General features: G+C 42.1%; 1 protein-coding gene across 4 annotated transcripts in view; it reads left to right on the top strand.

Moving 5' to 3' along the window:
* Nucleotides 1-2,654: 2,654 nt before the first annotated feature.
* Nucleotides 2,655-16,756, top strand: part of LOC146692168 (brain-enriched guanylate kinase-associated protein) — a 39,464-nt gene continuing 25,362 nt past the window's right edge. For 2 of the 4 annotated variants that reach the window (XM_085432160.1, XM_085432162.1), the window contains exon 1: nt 6,831-6,997. Coding sequence is in view for 2 of the 4 variants with exons in the window: in XM_085432162.1 (XP_085288288.1) it covers nt 6,975-6,997 (23 nt within the window). In the remaining 2 variants the exon portion in view is untranslated. Of the gene's footprint in view, nt 3,534-6,213; nt 6,311-6,515; nt 6,554-6,830; nt 6,998-16,756 lie in introns of those variants that run through there. The other 2 variants (XM_085432159.1, XM_085432161.1) reach the window with 2 other exon arrangements.

A 16,756-nucleotide genomic window follows, 5' to 3' on the forward strand; every position in this document is an offset into this window, starting at 1 on the left:
CGCACGACTCAAAAATCGGCTCAAAATGGGCCAAAAATCGCACAGTGTGAGCCCAGCGTTAGAGCAGCAATGTTTGTTCCCCTCAGAGAAAGAAAAGAAAAAAGGCTGCAAAAGTACAGGGAGGACTGGGAAAAGGAAAACACCTGGCTGGGAAAGTGCACGATAACACCTATAAAGCGCACTGCACTGTGTGCCGGCGCACTTTTTCCATAGGCATGCTTCTAGTGGTGGGCACAAGAAGAACATGAGGGGCGTGAAAGCTCGGGGAACCCTTAACCAATTTTTTGTCCACCAGGCCACGGCAGAAGCAGATATGGTATGTAAACACTGGTTTGTTGTTTAAACCCTCTGGTTAAGGTTAATATGGGCATGTGCGGTGAATATCAGCGCTATGTGGCCAGAAGTGTGATAATATAACTTATTTTGTGTAATAAACAACTGCAAGGATGGATGATTACAACAAATAGATGAATAATACATAAAAGTAATACATAGATGAATAATGATGATGAGTTAAGATGCGTAATCATGGGAACAAGCGGGTTTACAAACAGGAGCAGCTGATTAGCATTAGAAAAGCTGAAATAATACCTCAACTGAAGCCAATTGTACTAAATGCACTAAATGTGCACTGTTACAAGAATATTTTTCGTTCTATTGCTTTCTATTAATTTATATAATTTTAAGTTAAGCAGGACAGAGTTCTTTTAAAGAAAGATTTACTTATATTCTCAAAAGTTAAGCATGACAGGCTTCTGTTTAAGAAAGAGACCTGTTTTACTGTGTTAATGTTGTCATTTTGAGCTAAAAATAAATGGCTAAATGATCATTTGTTTCCCATATGGTCATATCACAAAGAATATGCATCTGCTTAAATCAAATTCAAGTCAAATGGTTAAAAAATAATTTCACACACACAAAAAAAGAGCTACCACACTGGGAAGGGTGAAGACAACTGGGTTGCCCGGCCCTGGCCACGAGGTGTCCCTTATTTATTTTTCAGGGAGTTGGCAACCCTACCCACTAGTGAAGACTGTGTCATTTCCACAACACTGCCCCCCCCTCCCGAGGTCCGCAGCGCTGTTGAAAAGGCTCTGGAGGTCCCTGTATTAAGCACGTAAACCTGTGGAAACAAAAATCACCAAACTCGAACCACCACAGACTGTTTTCCTTCCTGGTGATGAAGGAAAATGCTGGGCTGGCATGTAAAAGGGCATTTATTCCCTTCAAGGACCTGAAGCTCCATAAAGCACCCCTCCAACAGCCAAACCCATCTGTGCTCTGATTGGATAGTTAAATTTGTGATTGACATGACATTGACCAATCACATGAAAGGAAGAAAAATAGGGTCAAAATTCGTACTTGTAACTTGAAACTTGAGTGCAGAGTTTCACACTTATTTTTTGGCCACACACAAATCTTTTTTACGCACACACAAATTCTGTTTACACATACAAATCTTTTTTAGGCACACACAAATTCTTTTTACACATACAAATCCTGATTTACAAGTACAAAATATTTATGACCACAATTTGAACCCATACAGATGCAGTAAAGCTGTAGGAGCCAACAGCTAACTAAACCGATTCTCGTGTGTTCTTTGGTGCATTTTTATTATAGTTAGATTCCTCTTCATTTATCTTTAGTAAAAGCCTGCTGCAGTTTTGATGATGGAAAGTCTTGCATGTTATTTCCTGTTAGTTACCAGTAACTAGCAGGCATTTGAATCTATGTTATATGGATGCTTTGCTAATGTTAATTGATGGTAAAAGCCATAAAGCTAAAATCAGGACTTTGGAATGCAGGTCCTTCTTCTAACATACACTATGGGATATACACATAACACAGAGACATTTGAGAGGAATAGATTGAATAAAGCAGTGTAATTGCACACTGCAAAACAATTTCTAAAATTCACTTTTTTACTTTTGGCATTATTCTGTAACAGACAACTCAAATTCCAACTTACTATTATTTCTCTTAGAATTTCTTAATGATTACGACTATTCTTTTAATGAGATATTAATGAGATCCCAGCAATCAATTACTCGGCAAGCCCATCTAGTCTGTGTGTGTGTGTGTGTCAGCTGCCATGTGCTCAGTTGGATCAATTCTCTTCTACAACCACTGACCTGGAAAAAGCTGAAAAAGCTTTGCCTGCTCTGCTATCAATAGACAGTCTAATTAAGACCAGCACTGTCTGCTCAAATAGTAACGACACTGGCTAGGATTTTATGAAAATTCCCTGTCAGTAAACCTAAACCTGGAGCTTCTGCAGATTAACTGTGACTCTCAGTGTATTTGACTGTGGCCTCATACTATGGATGCCCTTGCCTGTGATAGCAGGGAGTTCGCCTGGCACTGAAGGAGGCCATCTGTTCAGCCTAGAGTGAAATGTATTGGATCGCTGTGAGGTTGCTTACACAATAGCGAGACAGGATTGGGTTAGAACTCTTTAAAATTGGAGCTATCCATTGGACCATGGATCATCTGCCATTTAAAACAATTAGAGAGAGGACACATCTGTGTAGACTGGACTTAAGCCGATGGATGGGACAGGCAGCAAAGCCTGCTCCCTCTCTCAGAGAGGCACAGCAAATAAGGGCCAGCATTTCTCAAAGTCATGGGCCCCCTTGAGTCCGGCTACCCCCATGTTCAATGGTGATCAAGTCTGGCTGGAGGAGCTGATAGACCCTGCTTCTAACCAGTCCTCTCCCAGTCAGCCATCTAGCCCCAGCGATCCAAGCAGCAGTCCAGGAGGCAGCAGGAGTAGCAGTGACGGCACTGACAGCCTGCACAGCTGGAACTCTGGGGTGACCTGCATCCTGCACAAGTCTATCAAGAAGCAGAGCCAGGAAGCTTTTCAGACTCGACTCAGAGGAGACAGAGAGTCTGAAAAGCTTGGACCAGTTCCTTCTAGCAGGCCTCATGGCAGAGGACATCCACAGGCAGAGCAGGGAGGAGACAGCCACAGCAGAAATCTGCATCAAGGGAGGGGCTCTGTACTTTCACACACCAGCTCTAAAAGCGGCAAACCACAGTGTGTACTGGAGGAAAAGATTGAAGCCAAACTGAAGTTTTCCCAGTTCCTGGATGAGGTGACATCTAATGTGCTTGACCCAAACAGCCTGCAGGCATTTGGAAAACCAGCATCTCCCTCTGGCTTCACCAATACAAATGCTGATCAGCCTCAAGCAGAGATCCACGTGGTGAGCCCCAGGCTACCCTGCTCAATGGCCCAGCAGCAAGGCCCTTTAGCCAAGCAGAAGACTCCAGAAGAGCGGACTTCTCCTGACCTGGTAGAAAAAAAGTATCTGGAGACGGACATCGACACTGTAAGGAAGGGCGATGAGCTGCATGACCTGGAGATAAAAGCAGACACACCAGAACAAATAGATGAGAAATATGTGATTCCACCTCCTCCAGAGTTCAGTCAAGGATTTAAGATGAAGAGTCACTTTCCTGAGTTTCACTATGACTTCCCCAGATACCCCTACAGATCTATCTCTCTGCCCAGGGGCATCAACATGGTGAGTGATGAAAGTCTTCCCAGTCTTTAATCAAGGCCAGGCCTCTGAACATATGTTGTGATTGGAACGGAAATTGTTCCTCTCAGTTTTTGAAGAGACGTCTGAGTAAATCAAGCCTTTGTATGATTTGAGTGAGCCATTCCTGATTTTTCTGCTCTATTATTAAGAGCGTAAAGAGCTCAAGTAAGCATGGGCATGTCACAGAGTTACAATGTCTTTGTCTAGTGCAGTCTGTGGAGTTTTGTTTGAATAATCCAAGAAGCAGTTGCATATAAAATGAATGCGATAAAAATAAATAAAACAATAAATTATTAAAGCAAGAGTTATAGGGAGAAAATTTAAAAAGAAACTTTTATAGCCCCACTACAGAACTTTGTTATCGCTATCTGAACCAGAAAAACATTCATATACTTGACATTCCTGCCTTTATCCCATTTTACAGTCTGTATGTTATATAGAGGCCTACTTGCATACACATATAAGACAAAACGAAAGATACAAAACATAATAGTCATTCCAGCATTTTGCCCACTTGAGGGCAGTAGAAATGAACTGCAAACACCACACAGACACCTTAAATGTAATTGAGTTTCTGACCTCCAACCTATGCGCTAATTTTAGCTCTGATTTGCTCTCCACCATCTGTTAGTTATTCAGTGTGTTGATTTGACTCATATGCAGTTGTTTTTCAGGCTTTTTATTATTTTGCTGAAAAGAACACTGGGATAAAAGCAAAACATTTAAAGTTATGACCACTGAAACGCCTCTAGGTCTAGAAGAAGTTCGAGCTTTGGGGCGATGAGTCTCTCAGAGTCTTACACAGAGTCATTCAGTTTACTGCTAATTATAAAAATATGGCTTGCAATTGACTTGGGTTCGCCCAAGTCAAGCTCTTTAAAGTTGTCACCTCACTGGTGATTATTGAACCTAGAATATGTAGTCAGAGAGCAGACAAAGCATGTCATCCTGGTGATGACATTATGAGTGTTCCATGCAAGTTCTGCTGTGCTAAAGCTTCCAATTAATAGTAAATCATTTGGAGCAAGAATGAGCTGTGGGTGTACGATTTCTCCTGCTGACCCACATAGACATCCTCAGCTGATTCAATAGACTGGGTATACTGATGTGTCTGTAAGTTTGCACAGGAGCGCTGCTTCATGCTGACCAATAAGCAGACTTTTATGGGACTCCTCATTAGCATTCTACCCATTAGCAACTCCTCCACACAAACAATTTGAACTGAACAATGCTGTCATTTACTGACTCAGCCCACTCGCATTTATTTTTTGACATCCATCATTTACTCAGTTTGAAACATAACCTTGCTAAAATGGCTGTGAAAGCAGCGAACCTTGTTGCACAACTGTTTCCTTCTCGAGTAGCAACCAGTGTTTCCACTGGCTTACACCACTAGAGTGCATTACACGGGAGGACAAGCCTGAGGGCTCAATCAGCAATTACTACAACCAGCGAGGGTATTTTTGCAGTCTCAGCATGACATCCATGTCAGTGGTGGATGATGAGGATGATGAAGCACTTGGCTGAGGTTACCTAGTTGCTAAATGTGCACCGCTTTGCTGACTAGAAAGCGTGCAAGCTTATTGTTTTACATCTCCGGGTTTGGGGTCTGTTTTTTTTAGCATTTCTCACCCCCCAAAAAACAAAACATACTTGACAGATCTTCAAACTCTGTGTCGCTCCCATTTAATAATAAAGGAGAAGATCACATTGCCTTAATTTATTGTCTGATTAAAATTCAGCCTTTGCCGTCACCTTAGCAACTGCTTGAAAAAAGGTGGGTGGTGTGTGGGGGCTGAGAGGCAGGCATGTGAGCCTGTTGGCGTTCATCTCAGTGTGAGTGTCTGTGTGTCGCTGCAAAGTTTCATCTCCTCACACAAGTCCTTGTACTTGTAATGAAACATTCTTTGCACTTGACCTTCTGCTGTGCACACACACACACACACACACACACACACACACACACACACACTGAACACGCATTCCCCCCACCCCCCGCTTTAAGGTGTGTTTTGTTGGTAATCTGACTCAAATAATCTCTTCGCAACGACTGCTTCCTTCATTAATTACAGGAGATAAATATGGATGAACGTCTCCCCTAAGTGCAGATGGTAAAATCTGCTTTCTAGCATTCGTCAAATTATGAAACATGATAACATAACAGCGTGGATACCACCCTCGATCGGGCCTAAATTTGAACGGAGATGGGGGAATATTCTCAAATCGATGCATAATTCATCGCTTTCTGAAAAAAAGAAAAATGGAAAAAAAGCAGCAGATTCATATAAAACCTATTCTCCTTAACAGCCAAGGACTTGAGATGTAAGATTCAACAGATTGAACCACCTGTTCTCCCCACTCTCCACCCCCCCCCCCCCCCACCTCCCCCTTGTTTCCCCTTCTTTCTATGTCTCTCTCCACATCCTCCTCCCTCTCTTTCCCTCTGTGCTCCTTCTCTCTGATTCAGCACCTCGACAGAGATACTGAGTCGCTGCCAGTATCCCTCATGGGGGGGCTTGCCATGTATCTGCAGTCTGGCTGCAATGGAGGTTTTCACTCTCCCTCCCTCCCTTTCTTCCCCCTTTCCTTTGCCTCGCTTTCTCACTCTCTCCCCTCGCACTCCCGGTATGGTACGATTGTTCTCTTCTCACCTCAAGTGAGCGCAGATGTACACATCCGGCCGCAGTCTGATGAGCGTTGCATGGGATTTCTCACTAGTAAGGGAAAAAGGGAAGAGGAGCAGATGAGGGAGCACGGATGTGAGTGGGGGGGAGTGTGGGGACATAAACAAACACATAGGGAAACACAGAGTGTGCTTGCTGAATATGTATGTTTCTTTTCTCGTTCTTTCTTTTTCTTTTCTTTTTTTTGTGGAGGGTGTTTGTGCTGCAACGGTGCTCCACTTGGCAGCTTCTGGGCCAGTTTGATGGGTCCGCTCCACTAACATGCTGTCATTTCCTTTAGATGCCTGACGAAGTGATGAACAACATAGACACCATCAGGTAAGCTTCACCCTCTCCCTCTCTCACTCTCCCTCCTTTTCTGCACATATCTTTCAGCACTCCATCATCACGCCCCCACGTTCTCCCTGTCTTCTTCCTTTAAGCTCCTTCCCTCCCACTCTTCCTGTCTCTCTCTCTCTGTCTTTCTACTCTTGCACAGTCTCTCCCTCACTCCCTCTTGTCTTTCCTCCTGGCTCAGCTGCTGCCGCTGCTGCTGCTACTGCTGGAGTGGCGTGGTGCTAGTGGCAGCGACAGTTTTAGTGGTGGAGGAGGAGGTGGTGGGGTGGGTGCATGTGTTGGGGGTTTTCTCCGAGCTTTAAGGGAAAGCTGGGTAAACCAATCCAGATAGCATATAGAGAGGGGGTTTTCTCCATCCCCGGCGAGGCTCCGGCAGCAGGATTTTTATCTCTCGGTCTTCAGGATGAAGCTCTGCGCGAGCGGAAGGTACTGCTTCACTGTTTGCATCTTTGATTTGGATTACAAAGCTGCTTTTGGTTGCGTGTGAATATGTGTGTTTATGTGCTCATCTGTACGTGATGTGGCTGCACTTGCCGTGCTCTCTGTTTACTGATGCAGCGCTGTTAGGAATGATGCCTCTTCTCTGATACTTTGTCAAAGATAAAAGGGTGTATTTTGCAGAAGAAGGCTGACACGGTTCCATGCGGGGAACCTCTTGGCTGGAAATCCGCTGCAGTGACTATGGCGTTACTGTAAAAGCTTTTTTCCAAACAGATCAATCAGGAGTTTTTTTTTAATTTATTTTTTTAATTTGAAATAATCTTGAATCTTTTCAGGTTCCCAAAATGTCCATTCACGACTGTTACACATTGGTTTCTGTGTGATTTTTGGACTGTCACCTGTCGGAATGCACCTGTAACACTGATTAATTACTCTGCATGATAACGCTGTTTTTCCACCACGAATACTTAAGCAAGAGCAGCTCTGATCTGTATGTTTTTCAACATGACAGTCAAAAAAACACAAACGTGAGCGCGTGCTGGTGTAGACGGATTTTAATGAGCTCATTACAAAATTGCAGGTGCTCGCCCACTTTTCTGATTTAAGTATTTCAGAGAAATAGAGCAGCAGCGGAAACATGACGAGATGCAGGGGCCACCCCCCCTCCCTCTACCTCCCACTCTCTGTTTTGCACCTCACTGGCCTACAGTAGACATGTTTTAATTAATACCAGTACTAATGAACCATTATTAATCCGGCTCAGATGAAAACAGATCCCAAGCTTTTCCTTTTGTGTTAGATTACCGATGGTGTTATTACGATTTCAGGAAGATTACAGTTTAAAAGCCATTTAACCAGTCGACGAGGGGTAATTAATCTTGACGGGGTGTTTCTTTAATAGGAGGCATCAATTGTCCTCACCTCTGTGTCACAGCTTTAATTGAATTATAGCAGCTGTGCCGAAATAAGAGGGGGGTAGCCCCGTGTCTATTCTGCTCGCTTTTTGCATAGGAAACCAGGTCACCTGTAGCCTATAAGCAAGCTGTGATGGGGTTAAAGAGAAATCAGGACCCACCTGAGAGTCTGACCCTACCTCTTCATCCCCCCCACCCCACCATATCTGCGAGATGCCTTCGAGTCTAAATGATGAAATGTCCTGAAATCTCTCACACTCCGTTGCTCCTGCTCTCTCGCTCACTCTCTCTTCCTCTTTCGCAATCCCTGTCCCTCTCTTGTCCGGGCTCATGTGTCAGGGCCCTGGAGATGGAGATGTAAATTTTGCATAGCGACACATTGGAGCTCCAACGCAGAGGAGACCTCGGGTGGATTAAACAGATTTAAAGTTTCAAGGAGTTTAAAAAAAATCGTTGTCAGAATACTCTAGCGGATGAATAACAGTGTGAAGGGTTTTATTTTAAATATAAGATTGATACCGCTTTTTAAAAAGCATGATTGACAGCCAAAGATTGAGCAAAATTATTATGCCGCTGTCTCGGTGAGCGGTGATGGAAGTGACGTCCTTGAGAGGCAGTAAAACAAAAGTCTGGGTTAGTTTTTAGATTTTTAGGATGATTGATGACATTTTTTTTCTTCCATCAAACCCACTGCGACTGGATATAATTTCAGAATAATATATGCACATTAAGAACCCTCATTATACAGGAAGAGAAGGCGATTAAAAGGTGCTTCATACTGTTAAGTTTCAGAATGTATCCTGCACTTTATATCTTGGTCTTTTTAAGCCTGTTTTTAAGTAGATCTTTTTAGATATATACAGATTAAAGAAAGAACAACATAAAGTGTCATGAAGAGGCCAGATATGAGCTTAAATGCTCACTGGGATATGAGCTATAAATAGGCACTCACTCATTTGATGTGTTAATGATGGTGGTGGAGAGAGTTATCCAACACGTGACCTGCCAGGTGTTCACTTGGCTTGAACTCTGGTGACTTTGAAGACCACAGATCTTTTTCTTTTAGTCATTAAGTCATTCAGTGACCCTTTGTGCCCTAAAGGGAGGGATCTGTATTCATTATGTTTCTGCACTTTTGTTTTTTGTTTTCTTTTAAAAAAGCTCAGTTAGTCCGCGATAATGTCTCGGCCTCGATCTGAAGGTAAACCGAATCTTCCTACTCCTCTGAAGCTCACTAATTAACATGTCCTGTCTTCTTCATTTAATCTGCACAAAAGCAGCTTGTAGTTTTTATAGCTTGGTTATTCCACAGCTCAAATGAACACGATACATGTCAATTATTGAGTTTCATTCGTGCTGCTTTGTGGACTTTGTTCCTTGCGACAGAGCCACGCTGCCTGTTTCCTAATCCAGACTGGCTGCCAGTGGTATGAGAGTGATATCAGTTTTCTCATCTAATTCTTGGCAAGAACACAAATAAAAGGCTCTCCTGAAGTCTTCCAGTGCCGTTTAATTTGAACTTAAATTTGCCAACTGGAAGGTTTTTCTCTGCTCGTTCGTGTGGTAGTCGCTGTTTGTGCTGTGTTTCAGTTATTATTGTTTCTATTTGATGCTAATAATACATATAGAACACTGGGCAGCTGCTCTATTATAAATGAGTCAAACGGCCATGTTTATGTTATAGCAAAGGCACCTGTCAGCGTCTGGGATGTTGTCGCAGGTTAGTGAACAGTTTTCAAAGTCAACATGGTGGATAAATGGTGCCGAAATGGGGCAAGGTGGACACCAGAGTGACTCCGACAAGGGCAAGATTGTTTGCGTTGAAACATTTCCAGAACAGTGATGGCAGGTTGTGGGAGTCAGAGGATTGACAAAAAGATCTGCTGCTTGTGATCATATTCATACGTGTATTCATAGTTTTCACGCAATATTACATCGCTATAGGAACGCCTACCTAGAGGACAAACAGGGGCTTTCCCCGTTTGTTCTGCCAGCTGTTAACTTGGATGCACTTGGAAGTCCCTCAGTCCAGTTTCTTTGGCCATTTTGTACCAATCCATCCTTTTCCATAGCAACTCTGGTTTCTTTTAAACTGGTTTATTTCATAGAGATGTCGCCCGTTAATGGACATTAGTCTCAAAATACTGCATGAGACAGAAACATTACAGATTTTAGCAAAATGGCTAGTTTATATTTTTAGTCCCAAGGTAGATAACAAAAAATATAGCCTACTATATGCAAGACATCAATGGCATTCAGAGTGAGTCATTTAAACTCACAATTATGAGACAAACCTCAAGCTGTTCAAAAATATTACTACTAATACCCATAAACTGGATCAGCATGAGATGGATACAATCTCTTGTCCATATAGGAGCAACATCTTTTAATCGTTGAATTCAGGTTTTCAGTCTCATGTTTATAAAATCAACCATGTGGTCACGTAGTCTGCCTTTACAGCCATTTGTGAATGAATGGGTTTAATTTGTGAAAGAGCTCACTGAATTCAAGCGTAGTACTGTAGTAGGATGCCACCACCATTGTGGCATATTCCATGATCAACTCTCAGTTGATCTACTGTTAATGCAAAGTTGAACCACAAAGCAGTAGACCACGATCATTATCAAACTCCTTAGGTAGCTCCTTTAGGTTTATTGTATATGTGCACTTTTTTCCATATAGTGTTCCTCCTTCCCCCTCCAAACAGCAACATTATTGACCCATCCAGCTCCAAAATAAACAGAACTGTCTGTACTTTTGTGCAATTCCATCCTGTTGGCAGTCTGAGGAATTCTCCACAATAAACACGTGTAAAATGCTGCCAAAATGAAGCTCTGGCTGGGACCTCACTGTGGTGGGTGCTGTTTATCGATTGCAGATACATAAAACTTGCAGTATATTTACATAACTTTGTTTTTCTCCTTCTGAGAAATGACTATTTGTGGCTTGAAACAGCTGGAAAATTAACAGACTTTTGTTGCAATTCTATGGAGTGTCCCCTAAGTCAGAATGATGAGAACTACGAAGACCTCAGGGCACCTTCAGATTCCCTGAGCTGTTCTGAAAGGGGAGTTTTGGCTGATCATTATAGATAGAGAGATGTTAGAGCAACAGAGAGGACGTGTTTGAAAGCGGCGTGGGAGAGAGGCTGCTCTGAAGAGGCGAGAACTTAGTTTTGACCTGCTGAAGTGGACAGTGTTGCTCTGACAGACTGATGCTCTCCACTGTCCTCTGTGGTCTGACCAGTCAGCCTCTCTCTCCCACACTGTCTGTAGGTCTCTCTATCCTGAAGCTCTGAGAGCTCCCCCAGGGGCCATTAAGCCTATCTTATTATCTTAACCCCATTATTTCTCCTCCCCTTTGCCTTCTTCAGCACCAGCGGTCAGGTTGTGCTGGTCCAGATTTATTCCTCATTGTGATGAAGCCTGCCTAATATGACAGCGGCTATAACTCAATTTTTTTGTAATTTGACTTGAGTTGGACATTTACATAGTAATCAGCATTGTAGGTCAGTTTGTGGTCAATGGAAGTGACACCATTTTAATGAATTTTAAAGTGAGAGTTAGATTTTTTTCTGAACAGAAGCCGCTGTGAAAGCCAATGACGAAGAATGGTAATGCTAAAATATAGCTGGTAAGTGAGCTAAAATAGTGTTTAGCACAGAACTATAATGCTAAACTTGTTAATTTTCAGACCCAGAAATCCGTCTTTTGTATACAGTCTATAAAAATACAGCAGTATTCACTAAATGGTTGCTAACCTTTGCATAACCCCTGCATAAGAGTGGTTTGGATAAAATTCTCAAACATGTGTTTTAGAAGGTTCAAGGTTCAAGGTTCAAGGTTCTTTATTTGTCACATGCATAGTTATACAAGTATAACACACAGTGAAATGTAGTCTGACCCGCTCCTCGACATGTGCAAAAATTGGGGGGGGGGTGTAGAGGAAGAACATTATATATATATATATATATATATATATATACATACATATAGTATATACACTGGGTGAATGTGCCGTAGTAGCAGCTAGCAGGTGAATTCTGTACATTAATATGAATAGACATCTGACTATTTTACAGGATAGACAATATAAACATATTTAAAGTTAAAGGAATTGAAATGTACATTGTGCCTTGGTTTAGAGTGTCTGGAAGAGAGTCCTGTCTCAGTCAATTATAGATGATGTGAGCGGGCGGGTGTGTGTGTTTAGGGCACGGATGGCTTGGGGATAGAAGCTCCTCTTGAGTCTCTCTGTCCTTGCCCGGAAGATGCGGAACCTTCTACCAGATTGCAGAAGTTGGAACAGTTTGTTGCCAGGATGGGACGGGTCCTTCAGTATCTGCGCTGCTCTAGTCCGGCATCTCCTGGTGTAGGTGTCCTGAAGCGGGGGGAGAGCAATCCTGCAGCAGCGTTCTGCTGTACGGATCACTCTCTGGAGAGCTTTTTGGTCCTTCACACAGAAGTTGCTGGTGTCACATAGATAAGTACAAGGTTTCTGCTCTTACTATAACAAAATCCAACAACACAAGCAGCTCTGAAGCTTAATATCAAGGGTAATTTGAAGGATTTCTAAAAAAAGGTGCATGTAAGATGAATCGCCAGGCTAAAAATGACACCAGTCATCGGGACATTGCACTGGATATTTTGGTTCCTCTGGGTTGTGATTTTGGGCTCTTTGGCTTGTTCTGTCAGATGTTTCTGGCATCACAGAGATACGTGCAAGCTTACTTTTCTTACAACTAGATGTAAGATGTAAAACCCGGCAGTGAGCACAAGTCATCAAGACGCTGAGGCAAAACAAATTATAAATCCCTTTTTTTGTTTTTTACCCTTTCCATAAAAATAGGGCAAGCGTACTTTACACTACATGAATACGAGACACCACTCTGAGACCTGTAGGGGTTTTCCGTCATGCCGGGCATCATATAAAATGAACGCAACATATAAAAAACATGTTTTTGTACTAATCGTAGGAATCATGCAAGATTTTAAGATACGCAGCTCCAGATGAGATGTCAGTTCAGTGGCTGTGGGCTAAATCTCTAGTTAGCATGCCTGTGAAAATAGCAGACGCCATGTAAAATCCCAATCTGTTAAAAGTCTGACACAAACTCATGCCTGCACAAGAGGTTACATTGCTGTTGGACAGATACAATTGTAGAACCCATCTTCTCAAATCAAATAAATGCATTTCTTAAAATGTTGAACTGTTATTCAAAACCTTCTTTTTTAACCAAGCCATAAAGCATTTAAAAGCCAAACTGCAGGGACCTTTGTAATAAAGAGTATCAACCTGTGAGAGTTTAGAAGAAAATTAAACAGATAAATTAAAGCTTTTCAAGCAAATGTCTGCAGCTTGTTTGCCTCGGTCAAGCCGGAGGTCACAGATTACCCTTGTTTTCTTTCCAAGCCGCTACATTAATGGGGCTATGCTGGAAAGTTATTAGTGCTATATTGCGTCTTCCCAATATAGTGCCTCTCTGTGTTTTTTTAAAGATCCTTTCATGCATCCCTGAGTTGAGGCTTTTTAGGCAGCCTCTTGAGAGTTATGGATGGACCAGTAAGTACATCTGTGTATAAGTGCACGAGGTAAATGCTGAGGAAACTCACACACACACATACACGCACAGAAACACAGAGCACTACACTGCAGGCTAGATATGCAGAGGTTGTTCCTTTGTTGCATCTAATCACTACCTGTCCATTCGAGCTCCACTCGTAAACAGCATGCTGCGATGGTGGGTGGCGTGCTGTGCATGCGTGTGTGCGTGTATGTGTGTATACACATGTGTGCACGTGCATCCATGTGTGTTTGTGTCTGTTCTATTTTTAATGAGCTGAACCCGTTTGAAAGCCGCTTGTGTTTTTCCATCCCGTCTGCTTTTGGTTGTGGTTGCAAACGTGGCAAACACTGGCCTTGTTTTTTTGCACCACAACAGCATTTTCACAGCTGTATTTCTTTTTCCTCTTTCCAACCAGCAAAATAAATAAATAAATGGATAAAAATGAAAAGACTGTGGACAGAAATGCTTTTATTTATTTATTTATTTATTTTCTGCTCTCATCCTTTCTGGGAAAATTTAAATTGTGAAAGTAATTCAGAACCACTGAGATGGAACAAAGTAATCAGTGGGAAAACTTTGGTTTCAACTTGTGAAAGAGTTTAAAAGTTGGGGTTATTGTGAGAGGGTGTATTCTGGGTCGAGAAAGACGTGATCTCAGCGTCTTTGCTAGGACAGCTCTCGGAAGGCTTCGCTGGCACTATGAGTATCTTGTCTGAAGGATGAGCTCTTTTTTTTTTGTAGAGCAGCATGTTTTTATGTTTTTAATGCGCTCAGTGTGCGGGTTTGTTCTTTTAGGAACGCATAGGTCATTGTTTTTGCCACTCTGAGGCTCCTAGCTTGAATTTTATCTTTGTTTTTTTTATTAAATCAAATCACTTTTTATTGTCACATCACATGTGCAGGTACATTGGTACAGCACATGCGAGTGAAATTCTTGTGTGCGAGCTTCACAAGCAACAGAGTTGTGCAAAATACAATAACATAAACAGGCAAAATATACGAATGGCTAAATCTGAAACTAATAAATATATGTACAATATATAATAGTATATGCAAAATAATAATAATAATAATAATAATAATAATAATAATAATAAATAAATTAAAAAATAAAAAATTCTGGATGTGTATACTAAATGTTTTTCTACGTGTGTGTGTGTGTGTGTGTGTGTGTGTGTGTGTGTGTGTGTGTGTATACACATATTTTACAAATTAAATAGAGTCAATAAATAAAATATATAAAAATATACAGAGTCTATTTGCAAATTTGAAAGCTATTTCTGTAGTTCCTCAAGGTGAAAGAAGTATTTGCAGAGTCATTTAAATGATCTGTGTCATGTATTGTGTTGTTTTCCAGCAGGATTCTGTAAAAACTGCAAAGCCATTAAATAAAACGTGATCAAGACTTGAAGCATGGGCAAGAATAGAAGCAGTTCAGTTCTGGAGTGGATTTGATCACGCTCTTTAAAATGGCAAAGTAGAAAAATGGCCGTGGCCAAGGATGTGGCTTCTGATTTTTTTTTTTTTAATTTTTGGCATTCAAATATCAAATTTTTGATTCGGACATGGAAAACAAATTTCTTCCAGGGACTGCCCAAATGCACTCAGTCAAAAGCACAATAAGCCTCCATAAACCCAACATACCTACCTGACCATTTCATTAGGTACACCATTCAACTGCTCATTAACAGCCAATCACATGGCAGCAGCTCAAAGCATTTTTACGTTTGCAGGAATGGGGTGAAGCTGAAGTTCAAACAGAGAATCAGAAAGGGGAAGAAAGAGGGTTTCAATGTGACATGGTTGTTCGTATCAGCTGGACTTAGTATTTCAGAAGCTGCTGATCTACTAGGATCTACTGAGAATGGTCCAAAAATGAGAAACGCAATCACCATTACACCACCAGCAGCCTAAACCGTTGATACAAGTGAGGATGAATCCATGCTTTCATGGTGTTTACAACTAATTCTGACCCTACCATCATACAACAATTCCTAATCTTCTAATGGCCATGTCTACATGAATACATGCATTGAGTGGCCGACAAGATACTTGCATTAACAAGCAGCTGAACAGGTATACATAATGAAGTGACAGGCGAGGGTATTATGTGTTTATATATTCCCTGAACAAAAATGCCGTGAGGAGGCTTGAATAATTAGGGAATCACAAATGAGTGGTATGCTGAAAACAATACTCTGGTAGGGAAAGTGTTAATGTATTAAGTGGTAGAGACACTCTTGGAAGATAAATAAACAGATAACATTCAAACCAGTTCTCTAGCTTTGCATTTCATCATTATACCGGTGCCTGTATCAAACCCTCTTTTTAACGCGGTGCCATTTTCTACGTCTAAATGTCTGCCTGCAGCTTATTCTGTGGTTGATGTTGGACTCTGTTCTCTGTGTTCACTCCTTCAGTTTTGGCAGAACAGAACTGTTTGTATTTGGGATCGGCGAGCCTCCATCACCTCTTCCGCTCATTCTAAAATCCTCTCGGGATGTTGTCGTGATTTCACACTCCCCAGTGCCGGGTGCCATCAGCAGCACGTGAAATCCGTTCAGCGGGTCATTATCCCCTGCTGCCGCTAATGATGTTGGTAGTTGCTGTGAAACTACTTAGGTGTCTGCTCCCGAGTTAATCAATGCAGGACCGAGAAACAGCTAAGACATAAACCCACACAGACTGACAGAATAGCACCCTAATTTGAAAGCTGATTTTTGTCTGTGAGGTGGTTGAGTCATACTGTACATGCCATTGGACTGAGTGACTACTGCAGGTTGTTAATCCGAAGGCACAGGGGCCAGAAAGAGCATCATCTCTGCCTTCTTTCCCTGCTGCTGGATGAGTCAGCCACTCGGGTTCCCCCGCTCTAATGCTGAGGTCTGGGCCTGTGATAAGGGTTTTTCCTGAGAGCCAATCTTGCTGAAAGGTAGATGCAATCAGGAAGCCAGGAAGGAAGAAAGAGATTGACGGAAGAGGCGAGGAAAAGGAGAGGAAGGAGGTAAAGAAATGATGACTTTTCAGCAGAGACTTCACACCCGCTCTATTTGCTTTTCCTTTGTAATTTGGCAAAGCTCGCTTCCTCTTTAATGTCTTTGGCTTTATTGTAAATACTCTGGCTAGCAACCCCCCCCCCCCCCTCACAAACACACACACACCCCTCTACTTTTCCATCTCCCTCATTCCACAACTTTAATGCCCTCCTCCTCTTTTACCACCTCCCTCTTCCTCTTCTTTTCAATGCTCTCGAATGTCAGCGTG

This window comes from Copadichromis virginalis, linkage group LG15, assembly GCF_057382275.1.
Source record: "Copadichromis virginalis isolate Kocher_CV1m ecotype Utaka linkage group LG15, C_Virginalis_male_GT1.1, whole genome shotgun sequence".
Lineage (NCBI taxonomy): Eukaryota > Metazoa > Chordata > Actinopteri > Cichliformes > Cichlidae > Copadichromis > Copadichromis virginalis.